Genomic DNA, 22,013 nt, shown 5'->3' with positions numbered 1-22,013 from the left:
AACATCTGCAAGTTGCCATTCTCAGCAACCTCCCTCCCAGACATGCAACCACCACCATATATACTGCTATTTCACTTCTCTGTCTTTCTAGTTCTTCCACTCCTCCTTCCCTTCTACAGTTTCCAGGGACTGCTTAGAATGACAAAGAGCAACAGAAGGAAAAAGTGGTGAGAGTAGAAAGGGAATAATGTTGGCTTGCTGCCTCAAATGTGTTTTTGTGTGTTTAAATTCAACACGACTGCTAGCATAACAGCATTTTTATACTTTGCAAGTTTCCTGTGAAAACATGGAATAAAGCAAATGACCTTGCTAAGTTTGAAGACCATGTTTCATGCTGCTTCTTAAACACATTTTTATAATTTACAATTCCTTCCGACTATTGATGCAAATGAAATAAAGTAGCATTTTAGTTCATCACACTCCAAAAATTCTTGGGGGAGATGGAAAAGAGGAGTCTGCACAATGTTAAAATCAAACAATTAAGTTAACAGGGAGCATAAGATTGCTTATGCATAAGTTATCACCATTAACAAAAAGTAAAAATGGTACTGTAACTTTTTTACCACTCATTTCTCTCTCCTTTCCTACAGCTTTGCTCTCCCAGATTTCTAGCTATAAGAGAGCTATTGTAATCTGGCTGAAAGCAGAACGAGAGATGTGTAATACATAAACGTAAGAAATAATAAAAACGTTACACACCTGAATATCCAAGACTACACAAACCCAAGTACATGCAGAATAAAAAGACCTAACCAGTGTTAAAACAGAAATAGCATCCAAAAATCTCAGGCCACTATGATCTTTAGGTAGGGTGACTAGGGTAAAAAAGGCACAGAGCAACAGCCACTACACTACTTCTCTGTTTGTGATTTTATCTTAAAACTCTCTAAAGACATTGGTATATAGAATGTACTTCCCTTTGATGTAGCACTATGTAAAGAACACAAGTGTCTCTTGTATTCAGCTCTTTGGCACATAAATCACAGCAGCAGGAAGACTGTTCAAGGGACAGGCACAGTGATTGTCCATTTGTCTAATGCTAAATCACTTGAGGCAAAAATTTGCTGTCAACAAATACCAAGTTTATAGGAAACAAAAAAACCCAAACAAAAATACTCACAGCTTTGGTTTGGCAAGCACAGGTGGTGGCTCCTTTGTGGGTGAAAGCAAGACAGCCGGAGGTGGGATTGACTTATCACCATTTGGCTTGCTGTTAATCATTCCATTCACTCCATGAAGAGGATGAATGCCATTTGCTTTTTCCTCAGGCGAACTGAGCTGTTGTTGAAGGTCTGTCACACCAGGTCTCAACTCAGTGTTGTTTGCTTGGTGGGTATCTGTATGTTTCTTAGGAGGAAGCTCAAGAGAGCTAATTTCAACTGGAGGAAGTGGTGAGAAATGATGGAAATCATCACTAGAGCATTCCAAGTTGGCTAAAAGAAATCAAAAAGAATGTCTCTTCACCAAGTCATAGACAAAGTATGTGGTAAATACAAGGTGTATTTCAGTTTTTTAAAGGTGAAATAAATATCTTTGGTTTTGTGAAGGTATTTCTCTAGTCCTCCTACTGATACTTTATGCTGAATTAGATACATGGATGGCTATTAATTTCCTTAGTTTGCCCCATGCAAAAGGCACAAGTAAAAACTTTATTGATCTCTCTAAATCTATTTCAGGAATCAAGGCACTAATGGAGATTGGCAAGTATGGACAACAGCTAAAACACTACTTCCTGGGGTTTCAGGATCATTTAGGAGCAAATAATTTAAAAATGCTGAAGTATGCATGTACACATGGCAAGTTTCCAATGGCAGCTGGGTTAGTGCATCCCACAACAATATATATGGAAACATATCACAAAACTAAACATACCATGTCACAGTGTTCTATTTTACAAAAGGCCACCATTAGTAGCATAGTTTCATCTCTTTAATTTTGCCTCTGCTGCCATCTAGTCTTGAACCCTAATGCTTAAAAATATGCCAGGCTTGTGGCAGAACTTTAAAAATGTATTTCACATTAATAAAAATATTAAACCAGGAAATGAACCTAAATAAACATTCAGTTTGCTTTATATGAATGCACTCAGGTTGACAATGTCTTACAGCAGCCATTTGCCACAAAGAAACCAGACTGACAATTTCACAGGTAAATTAATTACGTAAGATTTATGATTCAAAACTCCTCGTTCTCTTTGTCACATACCTGAGCAGACAGTTAGTTGTGCACTGCTTGTTACTGAACCATATTCATTTGTTGCTGTGCAGGTGAAAATTCCTGAATCTTCAGGAAAAGTTTCTGCTATTACAAGTGTACATATCTCTTCTGCAAATAAACAGAAGAATAAAGTGCATCATAAACTATTTAAAGTACCATGTAGTGCTTTTTGCACTGTATGTTAAAAGGAAGCACCAGGAAGTGCACTTTTACAAAGAAATACTAGGAGAACTGCAGAAGAGCTTCTAGCATAAATGGCTTTAAGGAAAATCACTTTGTGTCTGAAAGAAGTAAATTCATCAAGCTAAGGTTTCAAAACTGGCTTGAACAGTAATTTTGCAGTTACAAGTCTGTGCAGTCATTTTACACACTCAATATATATTCTTTAATGCAGGAATAGTACTAATTAATACGAATGAATGTAATGGTTTTCAGAAACAATTAATCTTTGCAAGCTCTTTTTGTGTCTCTAAATAACACCATCAGTACAAATGTCACACAATTCTTTCTTTCTCTGGATTTTTTTCTGTATTTAATGCAACATTCAAATCAAATCCCATTCCCAGTAAAACTAGAAAACATTTTATCACCACTTCCAATTAGCTCTTCCATATATACTAACTAGTATTTAAAACTCCAGATGCATAATTATTCCCCTTATGGAGAGTTTGGGAAAATAATTTCTGTCTCTGTCTGCACAGCAGTGAGAATGGATACATTAAAAATATAATAAAAAACAGAACCCCCAAAAATTCTTCAGAATGCTGTGACAAACATATTTTGTAGCTGTTTTAAATTTGTTCATTCTACTTTGATAAGCCATGGTATATGCTTTGATTATACCAGGGCTTCTGTCAGAAAACTTGTGTGAAGGATATTAGGTTGGGTCTTACATTAATTTTTTCTAATTAATTCTATCAATTTATAATGGGCACCCTTAACTGTTCAGGCATATTTGTTCCAGTTTCTTCAAAGAACTTACTTTATTTTATCTCTACTTGTAATGGTACTCTGTTTTTTTAAAGATGTCACAGTACACATAATTTAAATAATCCTACTATTTACACAACATACCGATATATTTTTATACCAGGACAATGCTGCATCATGTGTCTCCTTAATTAATACAGAGTTTCTTTTGTTTATGCTGATTTTTTAGTTCAAAACCAAAGGGGGGACGTTTTATAACATTCCGTTTAATTAATAAAAAAAGAAAAATGCATTTTGCAATTTGGACACTTACACACAATCCCATCATCACAAAATCAGCTAATAAATGCATACTGTAAAATGAGGAAAAATACTTTAGAATCTAATAACTTCCTTATGAAAATTACTCTGTAGAAGAGGTTCAGTAAGGTCAACTTCACTTCTTATAGTTCAAATAAGGAAAACATCTTTGAACAGTGATTGGTTTGGGTTTTTTTTTCCCTGTGGAATGACAGACCACTGTCTCATTTAGACAGTTAACAAAAAAGTTATGAAAATTTTCCAATTATAAATGACAATGTATCCAAAAACTTCCTGTACTGGAAATGGGCTAAAAATGAATGACTGACTAAATACTTGGCTCAGAGTTGGTTTTCAGACAGCAGAACATGCCTTTTCTTTGGCAACGCAAACCAGTTGTTCTGTGTAGCTGCAAGAGTCATGTCTGGTAATACTGTAGCACGTTGGATCTTATCTAACACAGATGAAGATTAATGACTCATGAAAGGTCTTATCAGGAAAGTAATGGGTAACACAAGCTGGTTTTTGAACTACTGAGATCAGCTTTTTTTAGAGTCTTGGTGTGTTATAAGCAGTTGAAGCTGTATTGTTAACCACACGTGCATACTCCTGGACTGAACTGACCCTGGGGATGTAATATTATACACACAGCATTCTAGTTTCCTGTTCATTTAACAGCAGAATGCTGAAAGCTGGGCATTTCAGGACTGCAAAAGAAGATCACTCCACGAGGCTGAGAACTGCTGTCTGAATGAGGGCAAAGGTGCTATAAAACACAGCAACCAGCAGAAGTCCTATTTTCCAAACAGCAGAGCTAATTAATGCGTAACATTCTTCCAGCTTTTTAAGTGTGTAAAATGATCATGTGAGAAGGGCTGATCTTCACTCTTCAGTGACAAGAGAATTCTAATGGATTCTACAATGATGTGCTTTGTTTACTGAGGAGGTATGTTTTAAAATTATATATGCTAGATTGCAGCAATCTTTGTAAAAAATTTTCAAAGTAAATTAATGATGAAAATAATCAGAGATTAAAATTTAGTCATTTCAGCCAGATGAACAAACTGCAACATATTTGTGATCAATCATAAGAAAACTGGTAAAACTGAAAACATAGAAGTCCTAAGAACAGATCAAAAGGCAGCATGGGCAAAAAGCATGTGTGAACAACACATTGCCATCTTCTTTATCGATTTTCCTTCTCTAAGCCAAGAATCACTCACCTCCAGGTCCTTGCTAAAAGGCTTACTACTGTGGAAAGCATAGAAATGAAATACTAATTTGGCAAAAGAAAGGTTCTTTCAAGATTTCCATAACACACTCTGGATATACTCAGTGTTCTGAGTATTTTTCTAACTTTACATCCTGACTTACGTAATTATTTTACTTTCTGTTACTGTGCTAAGCAGAATATGAAGATTTGAGGGAAATAATGTCTGTTCTACTTCCTGGCGATCATCAGCTGACAAATAACTTCATCACAGAAATGTGTTCCAGAAAGCAACTCTGAAATGCTGTTCTCAGGGCCTTAAAACATATTTAACACTTGACTAAATGAATACAAAAGCATTTTGTTCAATGAAACATGTAAAATGCTTAGGCATGCAAGTACTTGATTGTTTTGTCAGTTATTTAGAAAGAAAGATTACATTTTACAGAGTAATTCTTTCCCTTTATGGTTCATGAGTCCATTAGGAAGAATAAACTTTGGTAAGAGAGAAAACTGTTGCATTTTAACAAATTTTATCACTGGCAATGTGTTTACTTCAGAATGTTTCTCTGCATTACATTAGAGTAGTTCTTATATCTGCAACCTCATCTCTGAATGTGGCCATTAGCTTCCTCCACTGTAATGCACACAGCTGGGGAAATAAGTACAGTCCTTTGCTAGCAGTTGTTCATTCTGATGAAATGAACAGAGCAATTTCCATAGATGTAGGTTCAAAGCCGTAAGTTTTTTGATACACAGAGACAGTGGGAAGTCACAGTGGTGGTTTCCTGGTAAAAATCCAACAAAACAGAACTCTGCCAACTTGCAGACAACTTGTGTCTTACTCTCCCTCATGTTCCACAAGTGTTTGTTGGGGCCCTGCCCCAAGTGTTTAACTCCAGTTTAACTTAAAGCAGTAGGCCCATCAGGTTACTTCTCACCTAGGTATCTGTGCATCTTTTATATAAAGAGAAGCGAGAACAGTGAAAATAGAGAAGAATATGCAGAATAGCATAATAAATGTTAGTACAGCAGACCTGTAGATGCCTTAGCTTGCAATAACATAATGAAAAAATTGCCTGTTTCTGATAATCACTATTGCATATACCTTTACCCAGTCAGACAGCAGTTCTGGCCTATTTAATAGGGTTTATGTCACTCAAGAAATGAACAGTAAAGTTTTTAGTCATAGGTTAGCAAGCATAGTCCCGGAAGGGATGTCCTTGCTAAGGGGTGCTTACAGTTTCCTCTGGGAACTGATAGAACCTATCAGCTGGCCAGTTTAAATATGGACAATTCTTTAAGCCACTTAAAAGTTGTGACCACCTCTGTGACCCACATTTAAGAATAGACAAACTCCCCCCCAAGCTCTCTCTCGTTTCCGGCGCTGGCACAGGTGGCTGCAGGCCCCGTGTGGGGGCCAGCGGGCCCGGCCAGGCCCTGCTTGGGCCAGGCCGGGCTGGGCCACGGCCATCCTGGAGCCATGGACCTGTTCCAGCCATGGAACCCCCCCCACTGCCTTGCCATGGGCAGCCGGAGCGGCTCGGCTCTCCCCCCTCTCCACTGTGATAAGAAACATTCAACATTCCAGCTGCAAAGCTGCAAGGCCGAGGTGAGATTAACCCTTTTACTGCTTTGAAGAGCTGAAAACCTGAGGGAAGAGAGAGAGGAGATGCTTAAAGCTGAAATTCTGTTGTGAAGCTATGATATATCAGAGTATCCTGTTGTAATTTCATGAAGATATGGGGGGTGGAGTGTTCAACTCGTAAGCAAAAGCACCTGCGCCGAGATAGGCAGATGCTGACGCAGCTGTAATTTCATGAGAAGTTTGGACAGGGAGAGATGGACCAGATGAGGACTTTTGCTCCAAACGGGAAAGGAGAAAACCTCAGTTCCTAGAGATGCTCCCAGAGATAGTCCTAACGATGAAGATGATGAAGACCCTTTGTTCCCAGGGAAGGAGAAGGGCCTCTGTTTTTTTGTTTCCGAATGGCTCAACCTTAAAATTGTACCCCAAAAAACTTCAAGAGTGGACCCTCGAAAGCAGTTGCGGGAAAAGCTGCAAGTCAGGGGGAAGGGACTCACATGCGATCAGAGAGACTCCTCTTCCTAAATGGACTGAACAATATTTGGAAGTGGGCGGCTGTCTCGTTGTGATAATGTTTTCATAGCATGAGCAAGAAGAGACTTCTCTTTCTAAATGGACTAAACAAGGTTATTATGGAAGTGGTAAACAGACTGAACATCTTAAGGGTTGTCTTTTTACATTGTCAGTGGGAGAAGGGAGGAAGGTGGGGGGAGGAGGAGAGTTCTGAAGGTGTGGTATAATTTTTTTTCCCCTTCTTTTAGGTCTGTTAATAAACTTCTTTATATTCTTTCAAGTTTGGTGCCTGCTTTGCGTTTCTCCTAATTCTTATCTCACAGAAGATAAATAGTAATGAGTATTTTAGACCAAACCACTACAAAGATGCATAAAACTGACTATGTTTGAAGATACCTCAAACAGTACTTACCAAAGACTGGTAAGAAAACTGAACAACAGGAAATGGGATTGTGATCAATAAAATGCAGTTTTAGGGTAGAGAGCGTAGGTGACACGATATGTAATCAATAACCAAGATGTCTGCTATCTAGCCAGATTGAATACAATAAATGGGAACACTGCTATGGCAAGAAAAATTTTACCCCTAAAACATTGTTCAGGTTTGAGGAGAAATTAAGCCATTTATCAGTGTCAAGGAAAAGTTTATGCTAAAGCTTACACTAAGGCAGTTATGATACTGTAGATGCCTAAGCCACCCAGCTTGCAGATAAGTCAGGTATATACATCAAGGCTTGAATGAATGCATTCAGCAACATAGCTGTGAATATTAGGTACTCCAATAAGCTTTAAATGTTTACAGTTGGAGAGGAATGAAAGATTTTTTTTTTTTTAAATGACATAGTACAAAACAGATCAAATGTTTACTTTGAATTTGGAAGCATCAACAAGCAAGGATTGTTGTAGCAGTCAGACTTAAGATGAGGTCACTACAGGAACAGAATTCTTTAGGTACCTTGGGAGCACAGAGTACAACTGAAAATGTAATTGACAAACAATAATATGTAAGTAGATCAGACCATCTTAAATGAAGGAGAATTTTAGCCTATTTTCAGTTTTTTGCTTCATCTGGGTTCTTGAGATACGGCTCATAGAAGATTGTTCTCTCCAAGCCCTTGTTTGCTTCTCAGAAGAAGGAGACAGACCCTCAGTGGTAAGTATTCTGTTTTCACTAAAAAGTGCAAGGATCTGGCATGCATTCTAACCTATCAAAGCTTCTATGTTTTGAATTTCATCAGCTACAAGAAAGAGGATTTTCTTGGTGCGGGGAAGCAGTAAGGATTTCTGTAACATTTGCCATATATTTTCAGTTTCAAAAATAATGTAGAAATAGGGGGGAATTTCTAAAGGACATACTTAGTAGAGTGGAAATCCTGAAACAGAGCAGTCAAACAGGGAACAAGAAAGCACAATCCAAGAGAAGTGATGACTATCTTTTGAGATGTGTTTGGTGAACATACACAGTATTGTGCTTAGGAAAAAAAAGCATGTATATGTGGCAATTCCCTGGCAATTTAAGCAAAATTACTTCATACAGTTTTCTTCTTACATGCTGTTAGACAATCGTTCTAATGTAATTCAATACAGTTTGTGGCTGTCTCCAGACAGCTGAGTAATGGTCAAAATATCAACAGCTGGCAAGTGATTCCATGGGATTTTTCATTCTCAGGCAGCCTGTTTTTGAAGGATTCAATCAGTATAAAGTCAAAATGTCCAAGAAAGAAGTACAGAACAGGTAATTTGACAAACTGTGATGTTGGCTTTAAGTAATCTGACTAGCTATTAATTCACGAAGCAGTCTGGAGGGATTTGCAATGCAAACTGATTTCTGTCTAGACAGAAAAAGGAGTGCAAAACACATTAGAGTAGATAGAATGTAACAAAAAAAAGGTAGCCAAAAAAACCCCCTTGCTTCTTAATTTCTTACCTGTGTGAGTTCATGGAATATTTTTATTTTAAATCATTAGTACTGACCTATCAAAGGATAACCAAAATTACCGAGTGCTAGGAAGTGTTTATCGATAGTTGGATTTGGGTTGACAACCAGCAATTAAAGTCACACTACAACTTGTTACAATTTATGTAAAATTCCATGAATGTTTTAAACTTGGAAAAATTTTTAGAAAACACATCCATCTTTCAAAATTCTGAATACTTATCTAGCATATGCACATTGGTTTCCCTATCAGTCTTGCGTATGTATTAACCATTTGCATTGAATAGCAGTTATGTGTTTGCTCATGAAAAATTTCCTCTGAAGGCATTGTTTAGTCTGGTTTCCAAGAGTATGAATTATATCACAAACAAGTGCTGCATCTATTAGGTTTCTGATACCCACATCCAGCTTCCTGTTGCAGAACTTTTAAGATTCTTCATGACATCTTAAAACTCACTGTTACTTATTACCAGTGGTACTACTAATACACCAAACATTTCTCATTATTTATGCCAAAAGGAAATATTTACATTTTGCCCAAACTTTATTTACATTCCCTTTGCATGCACAGTGTCAATTCCTACACAAATAGACCAGTAAGTGTACTGTCATTAATTTTTGTAGTGAGTAAGACACTGCACTATTTAAGACACTACATTATTTAATAGGGCTTAGTCGGAAAAGATAAGTGCATGAATCTTAAGGAATAGTATAGTACTTAGCTCAATGAATCCAGGGAGAACAAAATACCAAACTGAAATTCTTTCACAGAGTGAAAGTACAGGAAGGTGTTCATAAATATATATTGCAACATAATTACAAGCATGAAAAAAGATATAATCCAAGAACAAACCAGACACACTGCAGTCAGGCATCCACTACTGTTATGTCTATAAAACTGCAACAATACAGATACCAAAACTGTTTTGAGATGTCTTCCTATTCTTGTCTTGCCAACTCCCTTGAGAATGGTATGAGATACATCGACATTAAATAACTTTTCTGCACTTGAGAAGAAATGCACTTAAGAAATGCACCTTTCATGTAAGAATCCATTCCTTAGTACCCTTTAGAAGACTTCAGGGTCTGCAAGCTAACCAGAAATGGGAAGGAGAATATTCAGCACTTTCAACATGATAGTGCAGGTCTGTGAGAGGGCTGGCAAAGCAATGAACTCTTTGGACTCAGAATCTCACCTTCTATTTCCTATTTCAGGTAGCAGTTATGAAAGCAAGCTGATAGTTTTGCGAACTAATATCAACATTCTTACTTCTTCCACAGCAATAACTGTCAGAGAGGCTATACAAACCTTGTAACTAACAATATGAAAATTAGTTGGTTAAAAAAAAATCTTCTATCAAGAAGCATAATACATGCTTTTCTTTGTACTCAAGTATTCACACAAAGGAAACCTTTTCTTTCTAGCAAAAAAGTTCTTCTCCTTTCTACTAGATAATGTTGCATTCCTACTCTAAAATATTTAGTTCATCTAGGATTATACACGTTAGGTTTACTAAAGAGCATGAAAGGGTAAAAAAACAATTACCAAAACTAAACGAACATTCATGACTATGAGTTTTGACAGAAGAGTCTTAAATTGGATATTAAAAAGAAAATCTCTAAGATCAGCTGGTAAATTTATACTTAGAAACTTTTGTGTAAATTTTCACTCCTTTCAGATACTATCTATCATGTTAAAAGATGAAGTGAACACAGTTCAAGGGATTTTGTAGAGAAGAAGCTCACAGTAAGAATGAGCTGGATATACAAGGTACGATTCTGATAACGTTGGTAGATCAAATCTAGGAAAGATTTTGCTATTTTGACAGGAGAAATGTTCCTCTGAGAAGGGGAAAAAAAGTCAACCTATTGATCAGATTATTTTTTCTTTTTAAGATATCAAAAAAACACCTAAACTGGGAGACTTATTCTGTAATATATATTACAGGAGAATGTTCTAAGAAAGATACAGAATTAAACATATTTCAATACAAACCTTTTGTCCTTTATTTATTTTCATATCCAAAGGCTTGAAATGATATTGAAACTCTCTTCAAACTGTTTTGTACCCTAACTTACAATATTTAAACCTTAAAGTTTGTGTTATGATTATAAAGTACTAATAGCTCATTGTTAGCAGTTGGACATGTTTTAATTCCTCATTAATTTGGTTAATTTGGTTTTCTGATACTCTTCTTTCCTTCACATGACTCACATTTCAAGCCTCCACAAATCAAATCATTCAGACGCACATATTCAGGGCATCAGCTAATACTAGAGCTGATGATGTTGCACACCATGATCAACAGTATTAACTGTTGGGATAGAGCATGCACATGTGTGTGCGCAATGTGTATGTATAATGGACATGAGGTAAAATAGGTACATAACAATTTTGTCAAGTAGCAAGAAAATTAATGAATAGCTGACTAAGAAAAGAAGATTTTTCTTTCTTTCCTTCCTCTCATTTCCATGAAAATCAAAGGAAAGCTGCATTTTTCCTTGTCTGTATCCTCATGGCCACAGTGCCACTTTACAAGTACCTCTCAGCTGCCAGGTATGCTCTGCCTGCCAATTCAACCCCTCAGAGTTAAAACATCCCCCCATTGCTAACATCCTTCAGAGACACTCTTTGGAAATACCCAATCCCTAGATAGAAAACTTTTCTGTTTTTTTCAATGTCATAATTAAAATTCTCTCCAAATTCAAGAATATTCAAGTACAACTGGTCACCCTCTTAAATCAAGGTTCAGACTGTACCACTGTCTTCTCTTCTACATGTTTGACTTAGAAACATTAAAGAACATTCTCAGTCTTTTAGCATTCACTTACTATTCAAGAATCTACCCCAGTATATAACGATACATAATGTGAAAATGAAGCAGTCAGAGAAAACCTGTAGCTGGAAGAACACTTTTTACTTGATGAAATCTAGGACTTTTATGTTGCAAATAGGTTAGAAAAATTCAGTGGTGGTTTTTTTTTTTTTTTTTTTGGGATCAGGTTTTACTTGCATTTAAGACACATCACATCTGCCAAGCTGGATTGGTAAAACTAGCATTTAGTGGTTGGGTGTTACGTAATTCTTATGAGCACCATTTGGGTAATGGAATTTTGTGGGACTTGTCCTTTTTCCCTCAGTAGCATGCTAACCATTTACTTTCTGAGAATGAAGTTTGCGTCAAAGCTGTGAGACTCTCCTTGCTGGTCTAAATGGAATTTACTGTTTAACTAATAAAGGAACTGATGTAAAGTACAGAGTACAGTATGGGAGGTGTGATAAAGTAGCATTGTCTTTAAGGGGGTTTCAATTTACCTATGTTCAGCAGAAACACTTTTCTATTTATGGCTTCAGTACAAACTCAAAGAGCTAGCGAAATCAAGAGATTATTTTTTCGTATGATTCTTACCAGGTTCAGTTGCAGATCGGGGCTCTGCGTATCACATCATAAGGCAAACAAACAAGAAAAAATTATATTAGAGATTACATTAATACATATCAGTGTACTGAATGAACATATTATACTGAAATACTGTAAATAAGCAGAGAACCTGTGCAGACATTACAAAATCAAGAAGATTTAAACTGTTTGTCAGTAGCAGCAGTTCAGTTATTACTTCTAGCCATTAGCAGTGAAATGGGAAGAGGAAAAGACTCTGTCCAAAACTGAATCCTGACAGACTAATTTAATGATCTTTTTCCATCCTGTATTAAAAGTAGCCACTTCAGATTATTGTCTGAGCTGGTTTTGGCTGAGTGCAGCTGTGCCAGATGTGCTAGAACTTCAATATGAACTGGAGTCAAAGGCAGCCAAGTGGGATGCCACAACTGGTGTCACTAATGTGTTTTTCTCAATCCCTTTGGCAGCAGAGTGCAGGCCAAGATGGCTTTCATTTGGAGTGGAGTCCACTACATCTGGAATTGACTGAGGTGACTCCAGCCAGAACCTCTTGTGGCTAGCCAGGCTAGGAACAAGAGGAGGAGTTAATTGCAATGTTAGACCCACTGTTCTGGGCCAGTGGGACCAAGGGTGAAGACTGCAATGGCAATACCTTTAAATTGTTGTAACCTGTGATTTGAGTTGCATGTTATAGGAATTACTATACCAGGAACACCATGAAACAATTGAGGAGAAGCCCCCACAAGAAGCAGTGCAAGGGCAGTGGTGACCTGGCCTGGGCTGGCTTTGGTGGCCCGTAAGTCCATGCAACACACCACCTCTTCTCCTGTCCTGAATATCGTCATAACAGATGGAGCCCAAAGCCATGGACTAAAAGAATTCAAAGTATGATTTGTGAAATTTTACAGGGATGATGCACAGACTAAGGGAATGATATCTGTGCATTACCTCAAAGGATGGGAAGTGGGGTGGTGGTTCATGAGGACCTATTGGCTAGTGTGAGACCTGAGCATGACATAAATGGTGTGGAATAAGGGGATGGAAAATGTCCTGGTTTTAACTGCAATAGAGTTAATTTTCTCACAGTAGCTGGTACGGGGCTGTGTTTAAGATCTGTGCTTAAAACAGTGCTGGCAATACAGAGACTTTTTTTATAAAGGCCTTTTCTGCTACTTCTATCTTCTTGATAGTGAGGAGGCTGGGGATGCACAAGGAATTGGGAGGGAACACAGCAAGGAAAAACAACCTGCACTGATCAGAGTGATATTCCATACCATATGACATCATGCTCAGCATGTAGATCTGGGCAAAGGAGGAGGAAGGGATGACATTCAGAGTTAGGACGTTTGTCTTCCCAAGTAACTTACACGTGATGGAACCTCTATTTTCCTCAGTATGGCTAAACACCTGCCTGCCCATGGGAAAGGGTGAAAAGATTCCTTGTTTTGCTTTGCTTCTGAGACTTTTGCTTTCCCTATTATACCCCATGAGTTTTCTTACTTCTCCAATTCACTTCCCCAGCACACCGGGGGAGAGTGAATGAGGATCTATGTGGCGCTCAGTTGCCAGCTGAAGTTAAACCATGACATTGCCTTACTTTTTTGGAGAATTCTGAAGTCTGGAGAATCTTGAATTTCAATGCCCTGTCGAAACCACTTAACATGAATGGGAGGGGGTCCTCTGACCCTGCATTCCAATACCACGACTTGTCCTTCAGATGCTGTGGCGTTTTGTAGCTCCTGAAATATAAACATCGCAATTCAAATAAACCAAGAGCATTTTATATTCTTAAAAATAGTCTTTTCTTCCCTTTGTAATTAAACTTTATTTTATTGTGTCATTCCATTTTTGCAATAGGCATTTTCTTTCATTCTGATTGAATTTACTACATCTATATAGTTAAAAATTATTGAATAGGTTACTTACAAATACATTCTTAATAAGACCAAAGAAGGGAAAAGTGTAGAAGTATTTAGTTCCTCAAATTAACACAAGCAGATCGCTACAGTTTGAGCTTTCTGTTTTTATTCTTCTTCCACAAAATGAAAAGAAAATTATGGAACTAACTACACATCAATTGACTTAATCCTGAGACAGTAGCTGAGCTGCTTTTGGGTCCAGCTCTAGAAAGTGGAGCTGCTTTTAATCTGAGCCATATATAACAAACCAAGCAAAATTAGATGACATCAATATGATTAGGCTATATTAACTAGTGTATGGATAGCTTCTGACACAGTACTCTGGCTGTAATAAATGCTTATACATATGTGAAAAATTCAGGAAACATCTAGATCTTTAAGGAAGAGCTGCATCGAGAGAGAAACATAGTATTTTAAGTAACACAACTGACAGGTTATAGCCACTATTTTTACCTTTGTTATGTATCTTAAGATTATAAATCAAAGAGTCTTTTTTATTCTGCAGTGGGTGTCTAATTTCCTTTGCAATTTATTGACAAAGTTTTAGACCTTAATGCAGCAAAGCACTTGAAGTTAGATCTAAGCTCAGAGTTATTCCTAGATTTTATTCATAGATCTCTAGTTAATCAAATACGTAAGAATTTTGTTACATGGAAACCTAAAAGTCTTTGAGCTGTTCCCTGAACTTTGTATGGAGAGAAATTTATGTCAGGAATCTGGATTAAGAATTTTGTTTTGAATTAAAGTATTTTGTTGTTCATATCTGGTTTGTTTCTTCTGTAATTAGTTTTTTTGGTTTGGTATGTCCCAGCTAGCTTAAGCCAGTTAATGGATTTCAGGGACAAGAGATATGACCATTAAGAAGAAACAGTGGAGTTTTGATTGCTTTGGTAGTTTCTGGATAGGGGATAGATTTCTCCTGTTTGCCACTCTTATTTGGAAATTGCCTGCCTTGCAACCTTTCAGCAACCACATTCCCTAATCTCTTGCACCTCCACTATTCACCTTCCTGTGACACATGCAGTATGGGTGCAGGATTACGAGGGACAGAATCAGACCTTTCTTGACATTGAGACAGGAATATGACGGAGCCAAGCTGGGCAGCTGTAGAGGGCAGGGCTTACCCTTGCTTACTCTTTCTCTTATCTCCGGGCAAAACTATTTGCTGTTCCATATTAATTTTTAATCAAATGTTTTCCTGAAGTAATAACCAGAAATACTTCATTTCAAATCGTGATTAGGTAATAATTACTACTATAGAAATCATTGTTTGAGGCACAATGAAATAGTATTTCCAATGGAAGTTGTATTTTATAGATTAGGGAAGCATGGCATCATTCCTTTTGGCTGCTACCTCATTCCCAGTTCTTAAGTTTGATTTGGGATGAACGTGAAGATAAATATTAACTTAAGTAATTACCTATGAAATACTGAATAGAAATTTCTTTTCTAAAAAAGTCCCTGTATCAGAAATAGTATGATCAGCAGGACTACAGAAAGGACTGGCTCTTGTTCTCAGCACTGATGAGGCTGCACCTCGAATCCCATGTTCAATTTTGGCCAGCTCAGGAAAAACATTGAGGTGCTGGAGCATGTCCAAAGAAGAGCAACAAAGTCAGTGAAGGGTTTAGAGCACAAATCCTATGAGGAGCAGCTGAGAGAACTGGGGTTGTTTAGTCATGAGAAACTGAGGCTTGGGGGGATGTTATCGCTCTCTACAGCTACCTGAAAGGAATTTGTAATGAAGTGGGGATGGGGTCTTCTCACAAGTAACACGCAGTAGGACAAGAGGAAATGGCCTCAGGGTGTGACGGGGGAGATTTAGATTGGATATTGGGAAAATTGTTTTCACAGAAAAGGTTGCCAAGCACTGGCTGCCCAGGGAAGTGGCTGAGCCACCATCCCTGGAGGTATTTAAACACATACAAGTGTGGTGCTTATCAACATTACTTAGTAGTGGGCTTGACAGTGCTGGGTTAATGGCTGGGCTTAGTGATCTTAAAGATCTTTTCCAATTTAAGCGATTCTGTGATTTTTACAATTTTTTTTTCTAAATCAGAGTTAAAAAGCCTGTGTTATTTGCTCTTGTCAGTAGATAAACTACTGTGAAGGAGGCTTTGTCAAGACTATGATACATAATTGGTGTTTACCTTACTATATTTTACAAACATTTATCAATGGAGAACAGTCATGGGCGTAAGACAAACTCATACAGAATATTCACGTAAATCCGTAGTAGAATGCCTAAGAACTTCATTGTTGCAGTGGAAAAGTATTTTCTTCGGAAGTCATTGACACTGAAAAGTTTGAACATGATCAAACCTTCCTGCATTAGGATACATAATTTTGATATTTTCTTTTGGACTACAAAAGTGTGATATAAAAATCCTGACGGATAAAACTTACCTTTGTAAAAATAGGTGCAGAATAGATAGGCTTGGGTCCATCCAGATGGTGCAGGTATGAAGTAGGGCTTTGAACCTGCAAAGCAATGCAACAATGCTATAAAATGGAAAAAATACTAGTTTCAAGGATATGGCCTCCATGTATATGCAAAAACACAAATCCTCACGTGTGCAGTCTTATGATGGTGTTCTCTTTCTACCACACTTCTTGGGAGACATCACTATTTCACATCTGTTATATTTCTGAAATCAAAACACAAGCTTGAAGGCTTCTACACTTCCAATGAGAATTTTGTATCCAATTGTCTTTGCCTAGAAGTATTTTGAGAATTTGACTCCTGTTAATATGATTCAAGTAAATCCTTTGCACTGAAGCATTTTTGCTTCTCCTGCTACTACATCCCTTCACTGATGCAGTGATAAATAAATCCAGGTACCTAAAAGCTTATCAAGGATAGCCTAAGGAAGGAAAAAGAATTTACCATGTACAGGCTGACAGAGATTTTTATTTTGTTTGTATTTTATGATTTATATGTAAATTCTAAGTCAGCCACAGTGGCATTGAAGACGTGTACAAATGAATGAACAACGATTTTCTATATTTAATGTCTAGGTAGTAAAATTTATTTTTCTCTAAAAGGCCCAAAGAAATGACAACAAATATTAAATTTAATAACAACATTTACAACTTTTACTAAAAAATATAGCAGGCATTCATTTGTAGTACATTCTTTTGGGACTGAAACAAGTCACTATTAAGTGATAAACTGTAATTTTCACCATCACCAGATTTGCCTGCTGCTCACATGCTGTGTGGATACACATTGTTTAAGAATCCATATGTATATTTACTTTTATCTCCCATTCAGTGGATATACACTTGATTTTTTAAAATCATAGTTGTTAATATAGTAATGTAAGTTTATAGTTTAACAATATAATTCCTCAAAATGACAGAGTTTTTCAGGAGTTGTAAATTTTGGAAGAAAATTTGAAACACTTTTACTTATTTAAAAATTGGTGTCTAAAAATACCTGCTGACTGGGCACAGAGATAGGCTGAATTACAGCTGTGGTCACTCCAGATTTTGGTGTAGAAGATCCTATTGTCAAGGAAACAGAAGTGGTTTTCTTTTGGGCCCTGAAAAATAAAAACCCAGCAAGCACTTCATAGGATCTGAAATAAAAATGTGTACGTTTTTAATACATAAGCCACCCTGTACTTTCTACATATTTAAATATGTCATCATCAACTGAAAAGATGAACATGAATGATGAAGATCAGCATGATGGATGAAGCTTGAGTAGAACACAACCTTTGGTTAATTTACACTTCCTCATAAAATAAAAGATGAAATGAAAACGTGTTTTGTTTCTTTAACTGTAGTCCTCTACATATTTCTCTGGAGGCACTGGATTGGGTGATTACAAATGAAAACTTGGTTAACTTGAACTTACTTCTGAATATGACAAGTTGGTATCGACAAAATTGTTGTCAGGGGAGGCCAGCCTTCTCTGACAGAACAAGCACATTAATACAATCTGCAGTTATAATACTGCACATTCACATTACATGAGAGAAGTAGAAAAGTCAAGACATACACAAATGTACCCCAGATGCTTATTCGGATTGTAAAACTACTGAAGATTTTCCAGTATCCCTTTTTAAGAACATTTACACAAAATTGGTACTGCTTTACATACTTACTGTGGCATAGCTCCAGATTTTAATTTGAAAATTAAACTTTCACTCTCTGAATCTGTAGAACTGGCACCTGGAAAAGACAGTTTTTTCAATAGTCTCATATCTTTTTACTGATTTATTTAATGTTTAAATTCCGAAGAAAAAACTATGATACTTCTGCATTTTACTTCAAGAATTGAGAACTCTCTGTAACAAACTATGGCAGTTTTTTTATCTGATAAAGATTGTAACTATGTACTTTAGACAGTTACAGAAATCATAACCATGCCAATTTAATTGCACACTGCTTTCCCTGGGCTCCTAGCTGTCTCCCTTCATATTGAAACAAATATGGCAAAGACAGAAAAAAAAAAAAGCTGACTACTACTGCTCTACTGGAAATGTGTAATTTTATTTACTTAAATTTTAAATTTGTATCTTAAGCAAACACATAGCTTATACACAGATAACAAATCTTCAAACTTAAATAAGAGCAACTCAGTATACCAAGATATTTTCAGACTAAACTTGCTGCCCATGATCTCCACATTTCCGACTATTTACAGTAACCTACATATAACATTTATGTACTGCTATTTCTTGCCAGTGGAAGTCTTGATATAATGTATGTGTTTGGCAATACCCTGAGCTTACTTAAAGAAAAAACTATGAAACCATTTATTTCCTTTGTCCTAGTTTTTCCTAAAACAAATACTTCACACATTCATTCTAGACATTTATGCAGTACACATTATTCATGAAAGAATTTGTGCATATATATGGGTGGCTGTATGTTTAATACAAACCATAAGCACTTCATAATCAGTATGCATAGTACAGCATAGATGGATTCCAATGAAACAATGCTGGGACTGAAATACTCAAGTACCCTACTGATTTACAAAGTTAATGCAATAAAAAAATCAAAGCAATAAGTAGCACAGAACAGATGAGAAGAGAGAAACAAATGTCCAGTCATCAAAGTGGGTCTACATGAAAGGATTTCTTAAGAACACAGAACAACCAGGTCTTGCATGGCTGGGCCTGCTGCACAAAAGAAAGTATGATGCATCAGTGTCATCAAGTCTATTAATGTACAAAGCAATGCTTGTGTGTCAATCTGTTTTCCTTAAAAATGACAGGGGAGGAGCCTCATGACTTGTACAAATCTCTCTCTTTCAAAGTAACACGTTATAAAACTTCAAGACAGGTTCCATATAGCAAGACTGGCAGATGTCAAAAAATTAATTGTTTTATTCACAGTATCTCTCTACCTAGCTGTTTCTTCTTTTACTGTTGCTTCTGTCATTATAACTTCACACAGCATTATATATTTGTACTACACCTGAGTATTTCAGAAATCATGATTACTTCTGTGAAGAAAACTTTTACTAGAATCTGTAAGAGGCAGAAAAGTCTTGGGGATTTTGCTATTATATCCCAATGGGGCATTAAAAAGTTCTGAGAATAAAAAAAATAATGAAAGAAATCCCATTCATATTCAGGATTTAGCTAATTTACAGTGAGAAGTTTATTGTTTTGTTAAACAAAAGCTATTTAATAATTTTTTTTGTCATTATTCAGATTTCTTATTACTATTTCTTATGTTAATTTATTTTATGCTTTCAATTGACCATCTAAATTAGTTTTAATGAGTTACAAAACTGGTAAAAGAATACATATTACCCAAATTTTTGAAAGACGTATGAATTAAAACACAAATCAGTATTCAGTTAAGATAATCTTGCCTGAAATACAGTTCTCTGCTACAAAACAGCTTAATAATTTTACTCATGGTCATCATTAACTTTTCTCAGAGAAAATAATACTTGAATTATGACTAATTTTACAGTCAGGAAATATTTGACAATAACTAGCAGTTGTTTCTGGACAAAACCAGTATGACTGACTTTAATCTGACCTAAAATCAGTATACCAAAGATATAAGGATTATAGTACATTTACACATGACTAAAGAAGACTCACTTGGGGCAGCGACATTTATTTGCACAGGAAGGCAGTTCAAAACTGAGATGGGGATTACCGCTATCATGAAAATCATTTCTGCTATCACTAGTCAAATTTAACTAGTGAATTACAGAGGTACTGCTTAAAAGCTAATGATAAGCAAAAGGCTTTCTTGGTTCCTTCTGTTTCATTCTTTATTTCTTTTCTACCCTAAATAAATAGCAACCTACTCAGTGATTCCTGATACATTCCTTGAAATACCTGAATTAATATGATGTGATGTTCAAAATGTGTTGTGTTAAAGGAAAGCAGAGGAATACCATAAAAATACCACCATATTGAATGTAATCTTAAAATAAAGAACCAAAAGTGAACTTCAGCTTAGTTATCTTTTCTTATATACATCAAGTATGTTATTATTTTATCTCTTACCTTCAATGAATATTTCAGCTGATGTGCTATCTGAACCAAAAGAATTTGAAGCCAGACAAGTATAACGTCCAGTGTCGTCTTCAAAGGCTTCTACTATAATTAGTGAATGAAGTCCTCCACTTTCAGAATGGATCTGAATGTCAGGGGAATTCTGAAGTTCTTTTCCTTCACAGAACCATCTGCAGCCCACACACATTTAGAAAGACAAAAAAAAGAAAAGAATATAAAGGATTGGTTCAGGCTCATCGCACACAAGAAGACATTACACTCTGCTGCAAAAATCTAAATTGCAACTGAAATCAGCACATGGTCCTTTGAAGTGTTTAATGGCATTCACAAAGAAATGACTTGCTAGAATAAACTTTGTGAATACTAATGTGAAAACATTTCTGAATACTAAGAAAATTGTACACAACACATCTACATCTTAAAACTACCTCCTGTCCAGGTTTTGGTAAATGAATTTTTCCTGCGTAACCTGTGTATTGGCTTGTTTTGATCACAGTCTAATCCATTTCAACATAATTTATTACTCCCATCTACCTAAATCCCACTGATCCTGCACACAGAATTATCTGAATTTGTAATCAATGGCTCAGGGTCTAGCTGGAGGCCTGTCACTAGCAGTGTCCCCCAGGGATTGATATTTGGCCTAGTATTATTCATCAATGACTGGGCTGGATGAGAAAGTGCCTCCTCAGCAAGTTCAGTGATGACACAAAGCTGGGAGGAGTGGCCAATAGCCCAGAGGGCTCTGCAGCCCTTCAGAGGCACCTTGGCAGGTTGGAGAGATGGGCAGAGAGGAACCAGCTGAAATTCAACAAAGGCAAATGCAGGGTCCTGGGGAGGAATAACCCCAGGCACCAGTACAGGCTGGGGGCCGAGCTGCTGGAAAGCAGCTTGTGGAGAAGGACCTGGGGGTCCTGGTGGACACCAAGCTGCCCATGAGCCAGCAGTGTGACCTTGTGGCCAAGACCTGGGGTGCATTAGGAAGAAAATTCCAGCAGGTCAAGGGAGGTGATCCTGCACCTCTACTCAGCCCTGGTGAGGCCACATCTGGACTGCTGTATCCAGTTCTGGGCTCCTCAGGACAAGAGAGACATGGAGCTCCTGGAGCTCCTGTTGAGAAGGCAACAAAGATGCTTAAGGGACTGGAGCATCTCTCTTATGAGAACAGGAGATGGGCCTTGAGAAGAGACAACTGAGAGGGGACCTCATGAATACATCTAAGTATCTGAAGGGAGGGTATCAAAAGGATGGATCCAGGCTCTGCTCAGTGGTGCCAAGCAATAGGACAAGAGGCAACAGGCAACCGATACACAGAAAGTTCCACCAGAATATTAGGAAGAAGTTCTTTACTGTGTGGGTGACTGAGCACCAGAAGAGATTGCATAGAGAGGCTGACGAGAGTCCCACACTGGAGATACTCAAGGAACTGTCTGGACACAATCCTATGCCATGTGCTCTGCTTGAGCAGGGAGGCTGGGCCAGATGACCCACTGTGGTCCCCT

The 22,013-nt window shown here is 37.1% G+C and overlaps 1 protein-coding gene across 6 annotated transcripts in view; it reads right to left on the bottom strand.

Moving 5' to 3' along the window:
- The window catches only part of PALLD (palladin, cytoskeletal associated protein), a 190,328-nt gene that overhangs the window by 107,182 nt on the left and 61,133 nt on the right, over positions 1-22,013 (bottom strand). For 4 of the 6 annotated variants that reach the window (XM_082281936.1, XM_082281941.1, XM_082281938.1 and 1 more), the window contains 8 exons: positions 20,503-20,681; positions 18,127-18,193; positions 17,454-17,559; positions 16,421-16,495; positions 13,693-13,834; positions 12,105-12,128; positions 2,206-2,325; positions 1,121-1,433 (listed from right to left, as the gene is read on the bottom strand). In XM_082281936.1, the coding sequence (XP_082138062.1) occupies positions 1,121-1,433; positions 2,206-2,325; positions 12,105-12,128; positions 13,693-13,834; positions 16,421-16,495; positions 17,454-17,559; positions 18,127-18,193; positions 20,503-20,681 (1,026 nt within the window). The remainder of the gene's footprint in view (positions 1-1,120; positions 1,434-2,205; positions 2,326-12,104; positions 12,129-13,692; positions 13,835-16,420; positions 16,496-17,453; positions 17,560-18,126; positions 18,194-20,502; positions 20,682-22,013) is intronic. The other 2 variants (XM_082281939.1, XM_082281940.1) reach the window with 2 other exon arrangements.

The sequence above is a fragment of the Coloeus monedula genome (assembly GCF_965178545.1).
Source record: "Coloeus monedula genome assembly, chromosome: 5".
Classification (NCBI taxonomy): Eukaryota; Metazoa; Chordata; class Aves; order Passeriformes; family Corvidae; genus Coloeus; species Coloeus monedula.
Note: the sequence above shows the minus strand (reverse complement) of the source record. Positions and strands in the feature narration are given on the sequence as shown.